The 16,911-nt window shown below is 40.7% G+C and overlaps 1 protein-coding gene across 1 annotated transcript in view; it reads right to left on the bottom strand.

The window, feature by feature from the left end:
- REEP3 (receptor accessory protein 3) overlaps positions 1-16,911 on the bottom strand; it is a 121,539-nt gene that overhangs the window by 13,567 nt on the left and 91,061 nt on the right. Inside the window, exon 6 of the mRNA XM_083149160.1 lies at positions 3,429-3,576. Coding sequence (XP_083005286.1) covers positions 3,429-3,576 — 148 coding nt within the window. The remainder of the gene's footprint in view (positions 1-3,428; positions 3,577-16,911) is intronic.

Here is a 16,911-nt window from a genome sequence, read left to right as displayed (position 1 = left end):
CCGCAGGTTGGACATGCCTGCACTAGAGGGACGGCAGAAGTGAGAGGGCTTCGGGAAGGGTTTGTGGTGGAGCATAGCAGGTCGGTGTTCCGGAACGATGAGTACCCTTTTCTACCCCAGTATGAGGACTGTTAAGCCAGTCACCAGATTCCAATTGGCTAGTTTTACATGAGCCAGGGTGGCGGACTTAACCGCGTGTAATGGTTTATGCTGATTCATCTCTGATTTGTTTAATGACCATAAAAGTTCTTGGATTGAATTCCCTGCTGCACTCAGCGCTGGTGATCCCTATGGGATCGATCCAGCACATGTGTATGACAGACGGAGCAGAACAGAACTTGTGTGGGGAAAAAGCTGCAGCGTTCTATTGCAGCTCTTTGTGTACAGACTTTTATCATTGCATATATAATGAATCAGCAGAGTCTCCCTGTGTACAGTCCAACCGCATCGCGCACAAAGGGGGCCCGTTTGGCACGGCTGCAGAAATGTTGTATGAGGACACGTCCGTAATAAAAAGTCCTGACAGCTAATGCGCAGTCGGATGCTTGGCATTCCTGTTGCCAAACCAATTTGCAGCCTGCCAATTATTAGGCAAAAACCCTTACAGTACATATCTGTATTTTAGCTCCTATCCAGAAGATGTAGCAACTGTACAAGGTTCCACTAGGTGGCGCAAGCAGCATGCAGTAATAATGTCCTGAAGGCTGTGTAACACAACATCTGGAGAGCATTATGTCCTGCTTCCTGCTCTATTCAAAATAAACTATTCTACATCACATCTATGAACACAGACTATTATGAAATGTCCTAAATTATTTGGATTACAATAGCCATATGAATGGTTTTACGTGATGAAAAGACTGTCCCAGTGGTGAATATACTGTAGGAGTTAGTTAAGGCTTTTTTCCATTACTAACATAGCAATTTACTGGTAATACTGTCTAGAAGGAGCTAAACAATCTGTTTTATTTTATTCTAGTTTCGAATTTCCTTCAAAGTCCTTTCTTCGGGGAAGAGTCGGTCTGCAGAACTCTCAGATACACCATTACAATTCCCTGTAGCCCAGTGGTGCATTGTGTATTTCAGTCATGCCTCCACAGTGCTGAATGATTTCCAGTCTCCCGTCTCTGAAATCTTTTTATCTTCCATTTTTTTTTCTCTCTACATGCTTATGAATTCATCTCTTCTACATTGTATTCTATCACCGTGAAGCTTGCTAGAACGGCTAGGCAAGTGTCTGGGGAACAACGGCAATATATCAGCCAGACATTTTGCAAATGATGTTGAGATTAACACACTGTGCAATTATATATTACGAAACAGGACTTTTGTTTTGGTGTGCAGTAAAAGTCACTGAGAGAGGTATTGCCACAGTAATTTAGACTCCACAAATGAGAAGCGTCCCTTTTTTATGGTAATGGTGTCACTGCAGGCAATGGAGAGCGGGAGACGACCTCACCATCACATCTCTATTACACAATGGAGCGCTTAGAGGTTACCGCAGATATCCAATCAATGCACATGATGTCAGGAGGGTGGTAGGGAATATGAGGGTTTGGGTAAGGCACTAGAGGGATGGCTGTTGGAGGGGACAGTCAGTTTTAAGCTCCATACACACTACGCGATGCTGGCCGCAGCTGATAGAATTAACAATATCGGCCACAGGTCACTGATATGGAGCATACACAGGAATGGTACACGATATCAGCAGCAGGACCAGCTGAACATGCAGCCAAATTGACCTGCATGTTCAGCAGACAGCAAGGCTCGTTACTGAAGAGTGGAAGAGCACATTGTTAATGATATTGAGTGTACACACTAGGCAATATTGTGAAAGATATATCACTCAGAAGGCCCCTTCTGAACAATATCTTTCACAATATCCTTTATTGTGTATGGGGCTTTAGGCCTTGGGAGGGGTAAAATACCCTGAAGCCATTGGTATTCCGACTACCAGGATTTCATTCCCAACCCTCAATATAAACCGGAAACGAATCCCTTATGAAGACGTGTTTAAAGTGCATCAAGAGGTGATTTAAACAATCTAAGATCAGCATCATATTACTGATGGATGGGGTTTTAGTTGTAAATAAAAATAAAACATACTGGTAGGTTAGTTAATTGAGCCAGGATGGATGTGAATAGACAAATATTCTGTGCAGACAAATCTGTGGAATATATAAACAATTTCATAAATTAAATAAATAAATGGAGGAAGGTCAAAAAACAGCACCATCACATGACAATGCAATATGACGGTGCAATGTACATAAAGTATGTGCTGCCTGTGCATTTTGAACTAGATTGCATTGCACCCTGTATTGGCACCTTCACAGCGATCGCTGGGCATGGGACACTATAAACAGAGAAATTTGCAGTGCCACAATGCCAGATAGGTCTAGCTAGGGGGTTGATCTTCCTTATGAAATTTGGCTCAATCAATGCTCTCAGTAAATCCACAAAATTGCTTGGGTATACAAACACCAGCATGCCCTGGCATTCATGACTAGCTGGTACCTGTAGTGCACTCAAGGTTTGTACAGATGTTCATGACTTCTGGGGTAGAGCAGCCAGCAGCAAGTTCTGTTGTGCTCCATTTGTGACTTTGTACATGTGTTTGACCAATTCCTTTGTGGTAAAGTCACAGCCCAGCATCTCCAGAACACGGTTAGCAACTTTTCTCTGCATCTGCGATGCGAATAAGATGCAATACTTAAAGTGCAGTAGGACGAACCTGGCATCTTACGCCGTATAGCGTAAAGATGGTAGGTGTACAAGGACACATCCGTAGTCATATTAAATAATTTATGACATCTGTACATTGAAAAATTATTCTATACAGGCCAGGCCATAAGGTAAAAGCACTGAAGCTGTAATAAACAATGTCACCTCATTCAGGAACATGCCGCATGCCATGCATGTGTAGAGCAATACCCGTAGATTGCTGGGCCACTGCTAAATATCAAATTTCCCAGAACCTTACCCAGCTGAGGGAAAGGTTATGGGAAACTATGATGCAGCCAGCTTTGAACGTGGCAGTATTTTTCCTTGGTATTCATGAAACTTGTAGGGTCCGTAGCAAAAATAATTTATTCTAGATTCACATTTGTTTTAATAAAGCTTCTCATACATCTTACATACCATTCATACTACCATGGTTTGACCAATAAGAAAAGCAGCAAGTCATAGTGCATCATGCCTCAATGTAGTCACTACTAAAGTGGGAGAATAACTATTGGTTGAATGGTATAATGACTGTCTCCTTAGCAACACATACACTTAGAACCTTTCTGTGGTCAGGGTAAAGGGAACCTACAAACAGGACTATGAAAAGACCACAAGTGGGTGATGCCAATTTATGGAGAACATACAGAAGACACAGAAGGCGTTTATTTTTCCATAGTACAGCTAAAAAGAGAGGAACGTACCTGGCCCTTCTCCTTTAGCAGGCTTAGGTTTCTTTTGAGCTTCAGATAGCGATGGAAAGGGTTTGCCCCCTATGGCCTCATCACCCTGGATAGCTGTCAAGTCATGCATACTGAAGCTCCGTAAACGTTCGGAAATCGCCCCTTGGCCCTGGGCAAAGACATAAACATGATGTAAAACAAAAGTTGAAACAACCACACAAAAAAAATATTTATTGTTATGACAGCAACATATTTGGCAGCAGCAAACAACACATGGAAACAAAACAGATGAGAACATTAAATATTTCCAATACATAAGCATCAGGCTGAGTGTTTATATTAATGTTCTTATTCCTAGCGGCGCACAGTTTATTCCTGGCACTGGAAGAGATGCGGGTGGTAAACAAGTGGGAGGAGGTGCTGTAATACTGCAAGATGGAATCTGGCCTGAAATTCAGCTGTGCCTGTAGGTGACACACAGGGACAGCTCTTACGGACACTACAGTGCGTGGTGAGACCCACAGCTTGCACTTATCACAGATTTCCCCTCTCAGCCTCAGGAATTAACCCTGTTCTGTGTATCCCCTGGGGTTTACCGCGCTGGGTAATTCCATAGCTCCAGGCATGTAATCCAGGAGGAGTGAACACGACAGGTAACTGAATACAGGAGTTGCCACAGCGCGGTAAGTACCACGACTAATTGAATCTGGCCCATGATATTCTTTTTAAATGGAGTTATTTTTATTGAAATTTTTCGAACAAAAAAAATACAATAAATTCTAAACAATAAGTAAAGCCCCGACAAAGACAAAATACATAGATAGCATATAGAATCAAGCAGAAATGGTATATACGTGGAATATACACATGACGTTGTGGGCATACAGTATATAGGAAAAATGAAAAAGGTATCGACTCACTTTATCAATATAGGTAACACACATTTGTCCAAAGGCACTATCTGGGCATTTAGAACAACAGGATAAGAAGGAGAACATATTTAGGCTAATAGTACTTAAAAGTATTCTAATTCAGCACTCGAAAAGGATCTAGGAGTCCAAATAGACAACAAACTGGGGTGTAGTGCTCAATGTAATATAGCAACTAAAAAGGCCAATAAAAAAACTCTAGCATGTTTTAAAAGGGGCATGGAAACTAGGGATTCAAAAGTAATTATGCCTCTGTACAAATCATTGGCTAGACCACACCTCGAATACGGAGTACAATTCTGGGCCCCACACTATAAAAAGTACATCATAGAATTAGAAAAAATCCAAAGAAGAGCAACTAAGCTTATTAGGGGAATGGAGAATTTAAGCTACGAGGAGAGATTAATCAAGCTGGGACTATTTACACTAGAGAAAAGACGTTTAAGTGGGGACATGCTCAACATGTACAAATATATCAGGGGCCAATATAAGGAACTGTCAAACATCCCTTTTTCTGCCAGACAGGAATCTAGGACGAGAGGGCATGAGTATAGATTAGAAGAAAAAAGATTTTGTTCTTCTAGAAGAAAAAAATTCTTTACAGTCAGAACAGTCAAACTTTGGAACTCTCTTCCTGAAGAAGTGGTGTCGGTAGACACTATAAATATGTTTAAAATAAGGTTGGATAAACATTTATTGGTTAAAAACATCCACAGGTACAAATAAGTAACAAAATCTGTCTTTAAAATATCAGAACATACTATACATAAGGGATTAGCTACTATAAACATAGGTTGAACTAGATGGACGCAAGTCTTTATTCAGCCTCGCCTACTATGTAACTATGTAACCCTATAAGGAGAAGTAAACTGTAAATTACCATCCGTCAGGAGGTCTATACTAACCAAAAATTCTACCCCACTAACTTCCTCCCCGCTCAACCCAATCCCACCCTCAGCCTACCAAAATCCCGACCCCCCTCACCCTGCATAACCTGACCACAACCTTAGCATACCTAGATCCCCATAACAGCATGATGCGCCGCTATAGCTCTAGATCAGGGGTTCCCAAACTACTTTGCTCTGGGACCCCGTCAGACAATAAAAATTATTACAGGACCCCAGCAAGTTACCATTGAATGGCCAGCACATTTGAAGAGACCGCTATTGTGACAGGGAGGCAATGGGTAATGAGGGTATTGAAAAGGGGGATGGAAGAGGGAAGCAGAGGGTGTTTACTTAATGAGTTATCTCCTGTCCCCCCTCCACAGACACATTAGTCTTATTGTCAGCAACATGGAGTCATGACCCCATGCTGAGGTGGTCGGGACCCACTTTGGGGTCCGGACCCACAGTTTGAGAACCACTGCTCTAGATAGATCAGGCATCAGCTGTGTAGCAGAGTCAATGCGCTATATCTGTGAACTACGACGGTCACAGATATATTGCTCGTACACACTGGATGGTGGTATAGCGCTATGTCAGACATTCATTCATACAGCCAATATATCGGCCAGTGTGTATGCACCTTAATAGTCTGGGTTTTAAAGATCTCCATGGCTCAGCACAGATGGTTACATCAAATTGATTGACGTACTAATTGGGGGGCAGATTTATTAAGCTCGGTGAAGTGATAAAGTGTCTGGTTTTCATCACCGGTCAATCAGCGCCTAACTGTGAAGTTACAGGCTTGGTTTGAAAAATGACAGATAGGAGCTGATTGGCCGGTGATAAAGTCCGATGTGGGCAAGCATGGGTCTTATTAAAACTTGGACTGTTGGCTCCTTGGGGATGGAGTTTAGGAACCAATGACATAGACATTTGTCACACCTGGCCATTAACCACGTCCTGATGGTCAGAAAGTTTTTATCCCACATTTTAATTGGTTCCGGTTGTTTGGTCGACAGTGTCTCTAGGTAAATAGTCACTATTGGCAGATAGAAATGTCAATATGGTCAAAAGTTTGACACCATGCGGTCAGCATGGACAAAAGGTCGACAGATGAAAAGATCCACATGAGTTTTTCATGATTTTTTCATTCAGATAACTTGTTCAGACTTTACTATCCACATGGACTACAACTGTGTGGAATGGTACGCATTACCCTATTTGGAGGTAAATGGTGACCAATCAGCTGCTACATATCATTTTACAGAATGTACCTGAAAGAGTTCTCAAAACTGATCGATTGCCATCAGCAACTTCTCCATTCTTTTCACTATTGGGTGTTGCACTATTTTCCATGTCTGAATTAGGTACACTAAGGTGACACTAGGTGACTAACCAGCACTTTGTCATTTTTTATCTCCATTTTTTTCCCTATTCAATTAAAGTACCGATTACACAACTAGGCAAAAAACGTGACAGCTCCAAAAAGCACGTGGATTAAGCTGCCGATCCACACGTTTTCACCATTTTCCATTTTTTAGTCATGTTCTCTCCCCCCACAAAAGAGTAAAAACATGGACGAAAAATTACTCAAAAACAGTCAAAAATGCCCACAATTGAATACTCAAGGGTCGAATTAGTCTGTTTTTTTCACCTATGTGAAAAATCAGGGCTAATTAAATACCCCCCTAAATAAATGTATTAATGTGTATGTTTTTAGAAGTAAGAGATGTTGCCCATAACAACCAATCAGATTCTACTTTTTTTTATCTAGCGCCTTCCATTACCCTGCAGCTAGAATCTGATTGGTTGCAATGGCCAACATCTCTCACTTTAAAAAAAACTCACACTTTAGTAAATATACCCCCAACTTTCTTTATACTATATATCATGAGCAGTCTACGCTCAGCCAAGTTTATTACTTTCATGTCTTTCCTTGCTTGTCTCAATGTTCTTGAATGAACTATGTGATGGCACAGGGCACAGAGCACAAACAAATTACATTTAATTATTCATTTGCATTCTTGACAGCACTCAAAACTCAGCAACACGCCACAGTACATACAGTGACAGATGCAGCTGTATCAAGAGAAAACCTATAAAATGCATTTAATTGATGCTAAATAACCTAAGGGAATGGGGTATGTTTGTCTTTCACATCACCGTACAGAATGTTTAAAAAACAGAACTTGAAAGGGACATTGAGGGCAGGTGTTTTGTTATCCATTAGCTTTCATGTGTACTTAGAGAATTATTAATCTAAGAGAGCCAGGTTCCAGTTTCTACCTACAGATAGGAATTTGCTACTAAACAGTTAGAGTATATCATATTCACAATGTAATCACGTTCCATGAGATTACAAGTCATTTCCTAAAAACAGATGAATGTTTCATTGTAAAAACTGCTACCCTACACAATCTTTATTCACAGCCCCAAAGGGCTTCATACAAAAACCCAATGTGGCAAGATGAGGTGCAATGCTGGGGTTCCATTCCGTTGAAGCAGCGTTTGGACAAGAGACCACAGCTGCACTCAGAGCTGTGCTCGAAACAACATTACACTTTCTGGACGTTCACATCAAGTTCACACCAAATCCAGGGCCTAACTCTGATGGCTTTGTTCTTGCTGCTGCCGTGGCTATCTTTTTTTTCATGGGGTAAATCAAATGCCGGGGGCGAGCAGTACTGCCTGCTCGCTGTCCCAGCTCGCCCTGTCAGTATTCAACTTACCCCCCACCCGTGCATACGCTGACTCCCCCTCACTCACATTTTTGGAGCGAGGGGGAACCGGCGTCTGCGGCCACAGAAACAGCGAGACTTGCGGCTAAATGCAGCAGGCTCCCTGCATTAGCCGTGAGCCTCGCTGTTTTGGGGGAATCCTCAGCATCCTGTGACAGCAAGGATTTCCTCAGAACCCCCCACCCCACCCCCGCATACGCCGACTCCCCCTCGCTCCATTTTTGGAGCAAGGGGGAACCGGCGTCTGTGCCACAGAAACAGCGAGACTCGTGGCTAAATGCAGCAGGCTCCCTGCATTAGCCGCGAGCTTCGCTGTTTTGGGGGAATCCTCAGCGTCCTGTGACAGCAAGGATTTCCTCGGAACATAGAATAGGGTGAGCGGCTGGCAAGGAGGTTAAACAGCGAGGATCGCATTTAATACGGGCCCATATGTAATTGTGAATATATGCTAAAATGGGCAGAAGCTAACCTGAGCATCGGGACACTCACTGATATCGCATAATTTCCATCCAACAGTGTGTAATTGCTGAAACATCGGTAGCATCGTCGCAAATAGGGTCGCAATCCGAACTGGAGGGGGCTTCTTTTAATATGGTCACAAGGGAGGAGCCCAAAGTTCTCCAACACCCTTTATTGCTAAGTGTCTGGTCTCTTGCGGCATATAATAGGCCAGTTATGTGGCGACGTTATAATCAGCAGCAGGTCTTACAGGAGACTACAGCAGTCTAGTTCTCTCTCTCTCCCTCTCTCTCTCTCGCACACACATAACTGCTTTCTCCAAGTGACTACTACTCACACTACAGTACATGCACCAAAGCACACAGAATTTGTCAGCATATTATTAAAAATACTATAAATAGTAATGATCTCATCCATTTATCACACTGTTCACAGAGCTAACTTCTTGAGTCAACTGTTGCAAAGTATTTTCTTGCCAACTAATTTACTTTAAGTTAAAGAAATCACTTTAACCAAATGTAAATCCATGGTCCATCATCTTTCGATCCATTCATGTAATGGAACATTATATATATATATATATATATATATATATATATATATATATATTATATATTATATATATATATATATATATATATATATATATATATATATATATATATATATATATATATATATATATATAATGAAGTTTGAGTCCTGGCACTAGCTGTACATGAACAGCGACCCCGGTGCCTTGCAACCCTCAGATGAGGGAGAATATACAGATAGAATTTCTGCTGGCACTCCAGGGATTTTGCAAAAAGGTATAAGGTAGTTAAATAAATAACACCAACACTAGGAAGTGTTGGTGTTATTTATTTAACTACCTTATACCTTTTTGCAAAATCCCTGGAGTGCCAGCAGAAATTCTATCTGTATATATATATATATATATATATATATATATATATATATATATATATATATATATATATATATATATATATATATATATATATATATATATATATACATACATATATATATATATACACACACACATACTGTACCTGTGAATATTATCACTAGTAATTCGTTACAGTACATTGCATTTCATAATTAGCATTCCTTCAAGAACCTCAATACACCAATTGTTGACATCCTTTGACAACACAAATCTAGACTAAAAAGGTCCATAGAGGTGGCGAGCACAGCAAAGAGCCCGCAAGGGGCATCAATGCGCTTTCGCCCTGTCAGTCTCCTAACATCAGTATTCCAATGTTGGAGAAACGATAATTGAAATCCCGACTGTGGGAAACTCATACTATACCCGACCTAGGATGGAGGAATCTTGGATGCTCAAGCTTCAATTCTACTCACATACCGACAGTCAATACTCGCTGGAATCTGATTTTCAGGATGCTGCTGTTGGCATTCTAACTGTTGGGATACTAACTGCTGGCATATGATTCTGACCCAAGACATCCAACCAACACAGCTGACCAATTGTGTTATCATGGGAGGGTTTACAATACAGTTCTCTATTGTTCTTCTGGCAAAAAAAGGGGGGGGAGTACAGCGCTAGGTTTAACTGAAAGAAGTATACACTACCACATGTACATAAGTATATAGCATTTATTGTACAAAGAAATGAATGAGAGCTCTCATAAAAACATATATAATATATAATAATAAAACAATGAATAAAAGCAATCAATCAGAGGCTCTCTGAGATGAGTATATCTCCACAGTGTATGCACCAGCACATATATAGTTACCAGAGGGAGACGGAGAATGTGTGCGATCTCCTTGGTGATTTGGCTGCATTAAGTGAGTCCCAATCCGGAAAAAATACCCAGTAGGTCCAGGGATCAAGTTGAGATGGTTTAGGCAGTCCTTAAGGTATATGAATACCAGGCATGATGTTGCAATGGCTGCTTGGAAATGTAGGTCCTGGAGGGGGATGAACTGGTCCGGAGGTAAAGTGCAGGATTATAGTGCAGTCTTAGGTGGTGCAAACAAGCAATAAGGTGCAGTGGAGTGATATGGAGGCTGCTCAACGCGTTTCGATGCTAGCTTGCGTCTTCATCAGGAGCTGGGGTGTGAGGTCTTGTCCAGAGACCTTATATTTATACCCAGAATTGATTGTTCCCTTGGTTGCAGGTGTGGGAACTTGGATAGGTATTACGTTTAATATGGTTAAAAACATACATTTAATACATTCAAAAATAACAATGTGGTAGGTATGCACAGGAGGAATGTTCAAAACATTAATATTACACAAAATAACAGTAAAAACAGCCGATTTTAGAATATAGTAGATGGTCATGTGATCATGTCACATGATCGGGGTTAGTCACCTGATCCCGGATGTGGTCTCAATGATCCATCTCAAATAAGCTAGTTAATACAAAATGAGTAATATTCTATATGAGGGTAGATAGCGTGGTATATGGTGCGGGGTAATGAAGTTTCCATGAAAACGAGCGCATCTATATAAAGTTAGCGTCCGCGCTCCCTGGATTAATGGAGGTATCAGCCACACGCACTTCCGGTTGGCAGAGGTGCGTGTGGTTGGCGGAAGTGATCGTTTCATGGAAGTCAGGCGTCTCTGTGAGTATTGGAGGCGTCCGACTTCCGTGTTTCCGGCTGGCAGGGATGCGGATGGTTGGCGGAAGTCAATCTACTAGTGTATCTGATCTAGGTCAGAAACATCTCTATATAGCGCTCCGTTTATTTCCGGAGGCTGTGTTCCTGGAGGGCGGAAGTTAAATTACACTATACATATGGTTGGCAAATCATTCAGTTCGGTATATAAGTAAGAAGCAGTGGCATATGGAAATACATATATTATAAACGATGAATAGTCGTGACGATTATGATAAAAAGGACTAGGGAGATATATATCTTTCTAATGGAGAGACTTATGATGGAAATTTGTTGATATAGATTATATAAGGAGAGTATGTAAAATGACAAAAATAGAAAAAATATAAAAAAAATAATATGGACACATAATAGATTCAATATACATTCAGCTGCTAGTATGGAGCAAGCATGATATATAGTATTAACGTTGGATATGTTCCACATGTAATTTGAACATTCTGGCATATATTCATATAAATATGGACATATACCTGGATATGAATATATCTCAAAGGATCGTTCACAGTCATAATGTATATTTAGTATGTGACCTATGCAGTTAAGCATCATGCACATTGATAAGCTGGATTGTGACGAAAAGACTAGAATAATGGATGTTATACATTGTTATGATGTAACACAGAAAATACATCATTCAAAGGGGATAAGAGAACAAGAGGGATAGATGAGAAGGGGGAGGGGAATAATGACAGAGGGGTATTCATATTACACTATTTAACTCTAGTGCCTCGTTGAGGCCATCTGGATGTAGGCTATTCAATTTGAAGGTCCAAAAGACCTCTTGACGACAGAGGGTCTTGTACCTATCCCCCCCCCTCAAGGAGGGGGGAATATGTTCAAGACCGACAAGTTGTAGACCTTTGGGGTTCTTTTGATGAAAATGAAAAACATTTTTTTCATTTTCATCAAAAGAACCCCAAAGGTCTACAACTTGTCGGTCTTGAACATATTCCCCCCTCCTTGAGGGGGGGGGATAGGTACAAGACCCTCTGTCGTCAAGAGGTCTTTTGGACCTTCAAATTGAATAGCCTACATCCAGATGGCCTCAACGAGGCACTAGAGTTAAATAGTGTAATATGAATACCCCTCTGTCATTATTCCCCTCCCCCTTCTCATCTATCCCTCTTGTTCTCTTATCCCCTTTGAATGATGTATTTTCTGTGTTACATCATAACAATGTATAACATCCATTATTCTAGTCTTTTCGTCACAATCCAGCTTATCAATGTGCATGATGCTTAACTGCATAGGTCACATACTAAATATACATTATGACTGTGAACGATCCTTTGAGATATATTCATATCCAGGTATATGTCCATATTTATATGAATATATGCCAGAATGTTCAAATTACATGTGGAACATATCCAACGTTAATACTATATATCATGCTTGCTCCATACTAGCAGCTGAATGTATATTGAATCTATTATGTGTCCATATTATTTTTTTTATATTTTTTCTATTTTTGTCATTTTACATACTCTCCTTATATAATCTATATCAACAAATTTCCATCATAAGTCTCTCCATTAGAAAGATATATATCTCCCTAGTCCTTTTTATCATAATCGTCACGACTATTCATCGTTTATAATATATGTATTTCCATATGCCACTGCTTCTTACTTATATACCGAACTGAATGATTTGCCAACCATATGTATAGTGTAATTTAACTTCCGCCCTCCAGGAACACAGCCTCCGGAAATAAACGGAGCGCTATATAGAGATGTTTCTGACCTAGATCAGATACACTAGTAGATTGACTTCCGCCAACCATCCGCATCCCTGCCAGCCGGAAACACGGAAGTCGGACGCCTCCAACACTCACAGAGACGCCTGACTTCCATGAAACGATCACTTCCGCCAACCACACGCACCTCTGCCAACCGGAAGTGCGTGTGGCTGATACCTCCATTAATCCAGGGAGCGCGGACGCTAACTTTATATAGATGCGCTCGTTTTCATGGAAACTTCATTACCCCGCGCCATATACCACGCTATCTACCCTCATATAGAATATTACTCATTTTGTATTAACTAGCTTATTTGAGATGGATCATTGAGACCACATCCGGGATCAGGTGACTAACCCCGATCATGTGACATGATCACATGACCATCTACTATATTCTAAAATCGGCTGTTTTTACTGTTATTTTGTGTAATATTAATGTTTTGCACATTCCTCCTGTGCATACCTACCACATTGTTATTTTTGAATGTATTAAATGTATGTTTTTAACCATATTAAACGTAATACCTATCCAAGTTCCCACACCTGCAACCAAGGGAACAATCAATTCTGGGTATAAATATAAGGTCTCTGGACAAGACCTCACACCCCAGCTCCTGATGAAGACGCAAGCTAGCGTCGAAACGCGTTGAGCAGCCTCCATATCACTCCACTGCACCTTATTGCTTGTTTGCACCACCTAAGACTGCACTATAATCCTGCACTTTACCTCCGGACCAGTTCATCCCCCTCCAGGACCTACATTTCCAAGCAGCCATTGCAACATCATGCCTGGTATTCATATACCTTAAGGACTGCCTAAACCATCTCAACTTGATCCCTGGACCTACTGGGTATTTTTTCCGGATTGGGACTCACTTAATGCAGCCAAATCACCAAGGAGATCGCACACATTCTCCGTCTCCCTCTGGTAACTATATATGTGCTGGTGCATACACTGTGGAGATATACTCATCTCAGAGAGCCTCTGATTGATTGCTTTTATTCATTGTTTTATTATTATATATTATATATGTTTTTATGAGAGCTCTCATTCATTTCTTTGTACAATAAATGCTATATACTTATGTACATGTGGTAGTGTATACTTCTTTCAGTTAAACCTAGCGCTGTACTCCCCCCCCTTTTTTTGCCTTGTTTACTAAACAATCGGGAGACGTACACACTCCCTGTACAGCAGCTTTGGTTGTGCCCGTGGTTCTATCCCCCTTCTTTCCTCTATTGTTCTTCTGTATGCACACGTTTACTAACTGAATAAATAAAATATCAATGGTATAAAATGTACTGAATGTCACCAATTTAATACTTCATCCGACCAGAAGCCGCATACACACAAGACAACTGGGGGCACAGATGATATTGTTAACCAGGGACTGTACATTGCAACCAGCATTGGAAATATAATGGATGAGGATTATTGAGATTTTAATTACGTCTTGCTAACAAACCAATGTTCAAACCGTTAGCTAGAGAGAAAAAAAATCAACAACCATTGTTAATTTTTTTTTCTAAATCAGCTTCTTTTGATTATATTCAATTAATTAGGCATCAGTGGGTGAGGCAGAAAATAACAGGCTGCCACCTGACATTTAGAGCCCAGTTTCTGTAATTTGCAAACAAATGAGTCATTTTCCAATTACAAGGTGACTTCATTTCGCATTTAACAGGCTACATGAGGTGCCACTTCTCTCGTGGAGACACCAATAGTAATTTATCACCTCCCTATCTTGTTACCTACTGTAGTTCGCAGCATTGCATACCTTAGTTACAACACTGTATGATGTGGTGATCTTTGATGAGGCTTTAAAAAAACAAAAAGACAACACGTGTCTGAGGTTTACTCTGTTCGTACAGTATACTTCTCATTAACAAAGAAACGGTTTATTAAAGCACTGGAACAAGTAATATCACTAAGGCATGAGGTACTGTATACCCCAATCAAAATACTTTGCTATTAAATTATTTTAATCTCCTTTTTTATACAGATTTCAAGTAAAGGGGGCATGGGGGGTATTCGATTTTGTACAATATTTCCGCCATGCTGAAATATCATCCGTTTCCGACAAGATAACGTCAAATTTACATTCAACGTATTCATTGTCGGGTCCATGGAGCAGTAAATCGGCCATGTAGATTCGACTTTAAACAAAGTTGAATCTGCATGAAGGGAACTGATGGCCGATATTTCTGCCTGTCGGAAATGTCAGCCAAATTGAATACCCTCCGTAAAGACTTGATTCCTAGCATCATGACCGTGAAGATCGAATTTTGTGCAATGGCCTGATTCATGCCATCAGGTAGCTGGACGATCCATTATGCCTCCACAACAAACCAGCCTTATTTTAATTGATCCAGAGGCTAATAACTTTTCAGAGTTTAAAGCTAACACTAGTTTTAGGGCTGTATTGTTTATTAACCTTACAGAAAAATACACCCGAGGATAAGGTAATTATTCTGCAAGAAGGACCCATATATTTTTAGTAGGCTATTATGTTAAGCCATGTTACGCCATACTCATGTGGATATTTCATGCTTGGAACTGAAGACTATTTACCTGCACTTGATTGAAGGAGAACAGTGGAGAGAATGTGGTATTCTTACACAAGTGTGGCCATACTAACCAAGGGCAGCACACGGGAAGAGACAGAGAGAGAAACTATTTAATAAGGAATCCTTCTAATATCATTACAGATTTGTGACATATATATATATATATATATATAAAATATGTATGTGTGCGCTTATAGAGGGAATCACAAATATGGGAATCGTATGCAGATCTGAATCAGACCCACAGAGTCCCGTATCAGAGCACACAAGCATCACATTATGTGCTTGGAAATCTATGTGGCTGTACAACCCCTACACATCTACGCTTGTGGAAGTAGTTCTCAGTCCTGTAGCAAGAGAGTGACATCTGCCCACAATGCTGTCAGGATGCCAGCCAGCACACTAAACCTCCCATCCTGTTTACAATCCAGCTACACAGCAAGTGGAGATATGGGCGAGATGCATAGGACTGTCTGTGAACAGCCCATAATTGCTGGAAGTATGCTAAGCCACAATATGGTCCTGCAACCCTGAACATCCCCAATATATGCAGGAGCAAGTAAAATGAAGACAGCACCTATTGGTGCCGGAAGTACATTTGCTATCAGCAGCAATTTGCTGGAGCTTGCAACAGTCATTGTTACCTACCACACTGTCATTGCATGCCAGTCTGCCCTTACTGTACACACCATCTGTGGTAGTCCCTCCCCTTTCTTCTATAATCCAGTATAGCCAACAAAATAACACATTTGCATAGGCAGATCTGATTCTGCATCAGCCCAATGGATTCACAGGCAACCATTAAGTTGAGAGAGGTGACAATTCCATTTCCAGTTTTATATAAGGGGAACTGTACCTACAAATAATACTGGGGCCAGAGGGGAAAGGTTTGTACTATATGACTACTTGAACGTCAGAACAGTTTTCTGACTATTACAGGCTCATCTCATATTAAAATAAATGATTGATCAAAGAATGCTTCCTTTATCACCATCATGTTCCTTACCATCTGCTCTGATCATCTACCCTTTATCATAACCATAATAACTACTTCACAATCCACAGTCATCATTAACTGCAATCCTCAGTAATTAATAACCCCTCCACCACTGCATAAACAGCACTTAACCATTCCATTCAGCATGATCAATCCTCTGTCAGTAAGTGAACATCCCATGCTTTACATGGGATGTTCACATCAATAACCCAACCTTTACTATTAACCCTCCTCCACCACAGTGCTGCTCCTCCACATACATCCCTTTGGGTATTCTCCACCATAGCCCACCCCACTTGATCAGAGGGGAGAATTATCTGGGACCTGCACTCTCCTATACAAGTGATGTAGTAAGCTGAATACACCAAGCCTTCTCCTGAGCTTGGTGACGGATGTCCTGGTTTCAGCAGGATGTGGCTCCCAAGATGTTCACTAAAATGGCTACCTTTGTTATGCTACACTATAGAAGGCTTCCATTCACATGGCCACCGTTTCTATATAGAAAACATTTTTTCCCCATAAAGTTC

This window comes from Crinia signifera, chromosome 6 (genome assembly GCF_055691185.1).
Source record: "Crinia signifera chromosome 6, ASM5569118v1, whole genome shotgun sequence".
NCBI lineage: Eukaryota > Metazoa > Chordata > Amphibia > Anura > Myobatrachidae > Crinia > Crinia signifera.
This window is presented reverse-complemented; position numbering and strand designations above follow the sequence as displayed.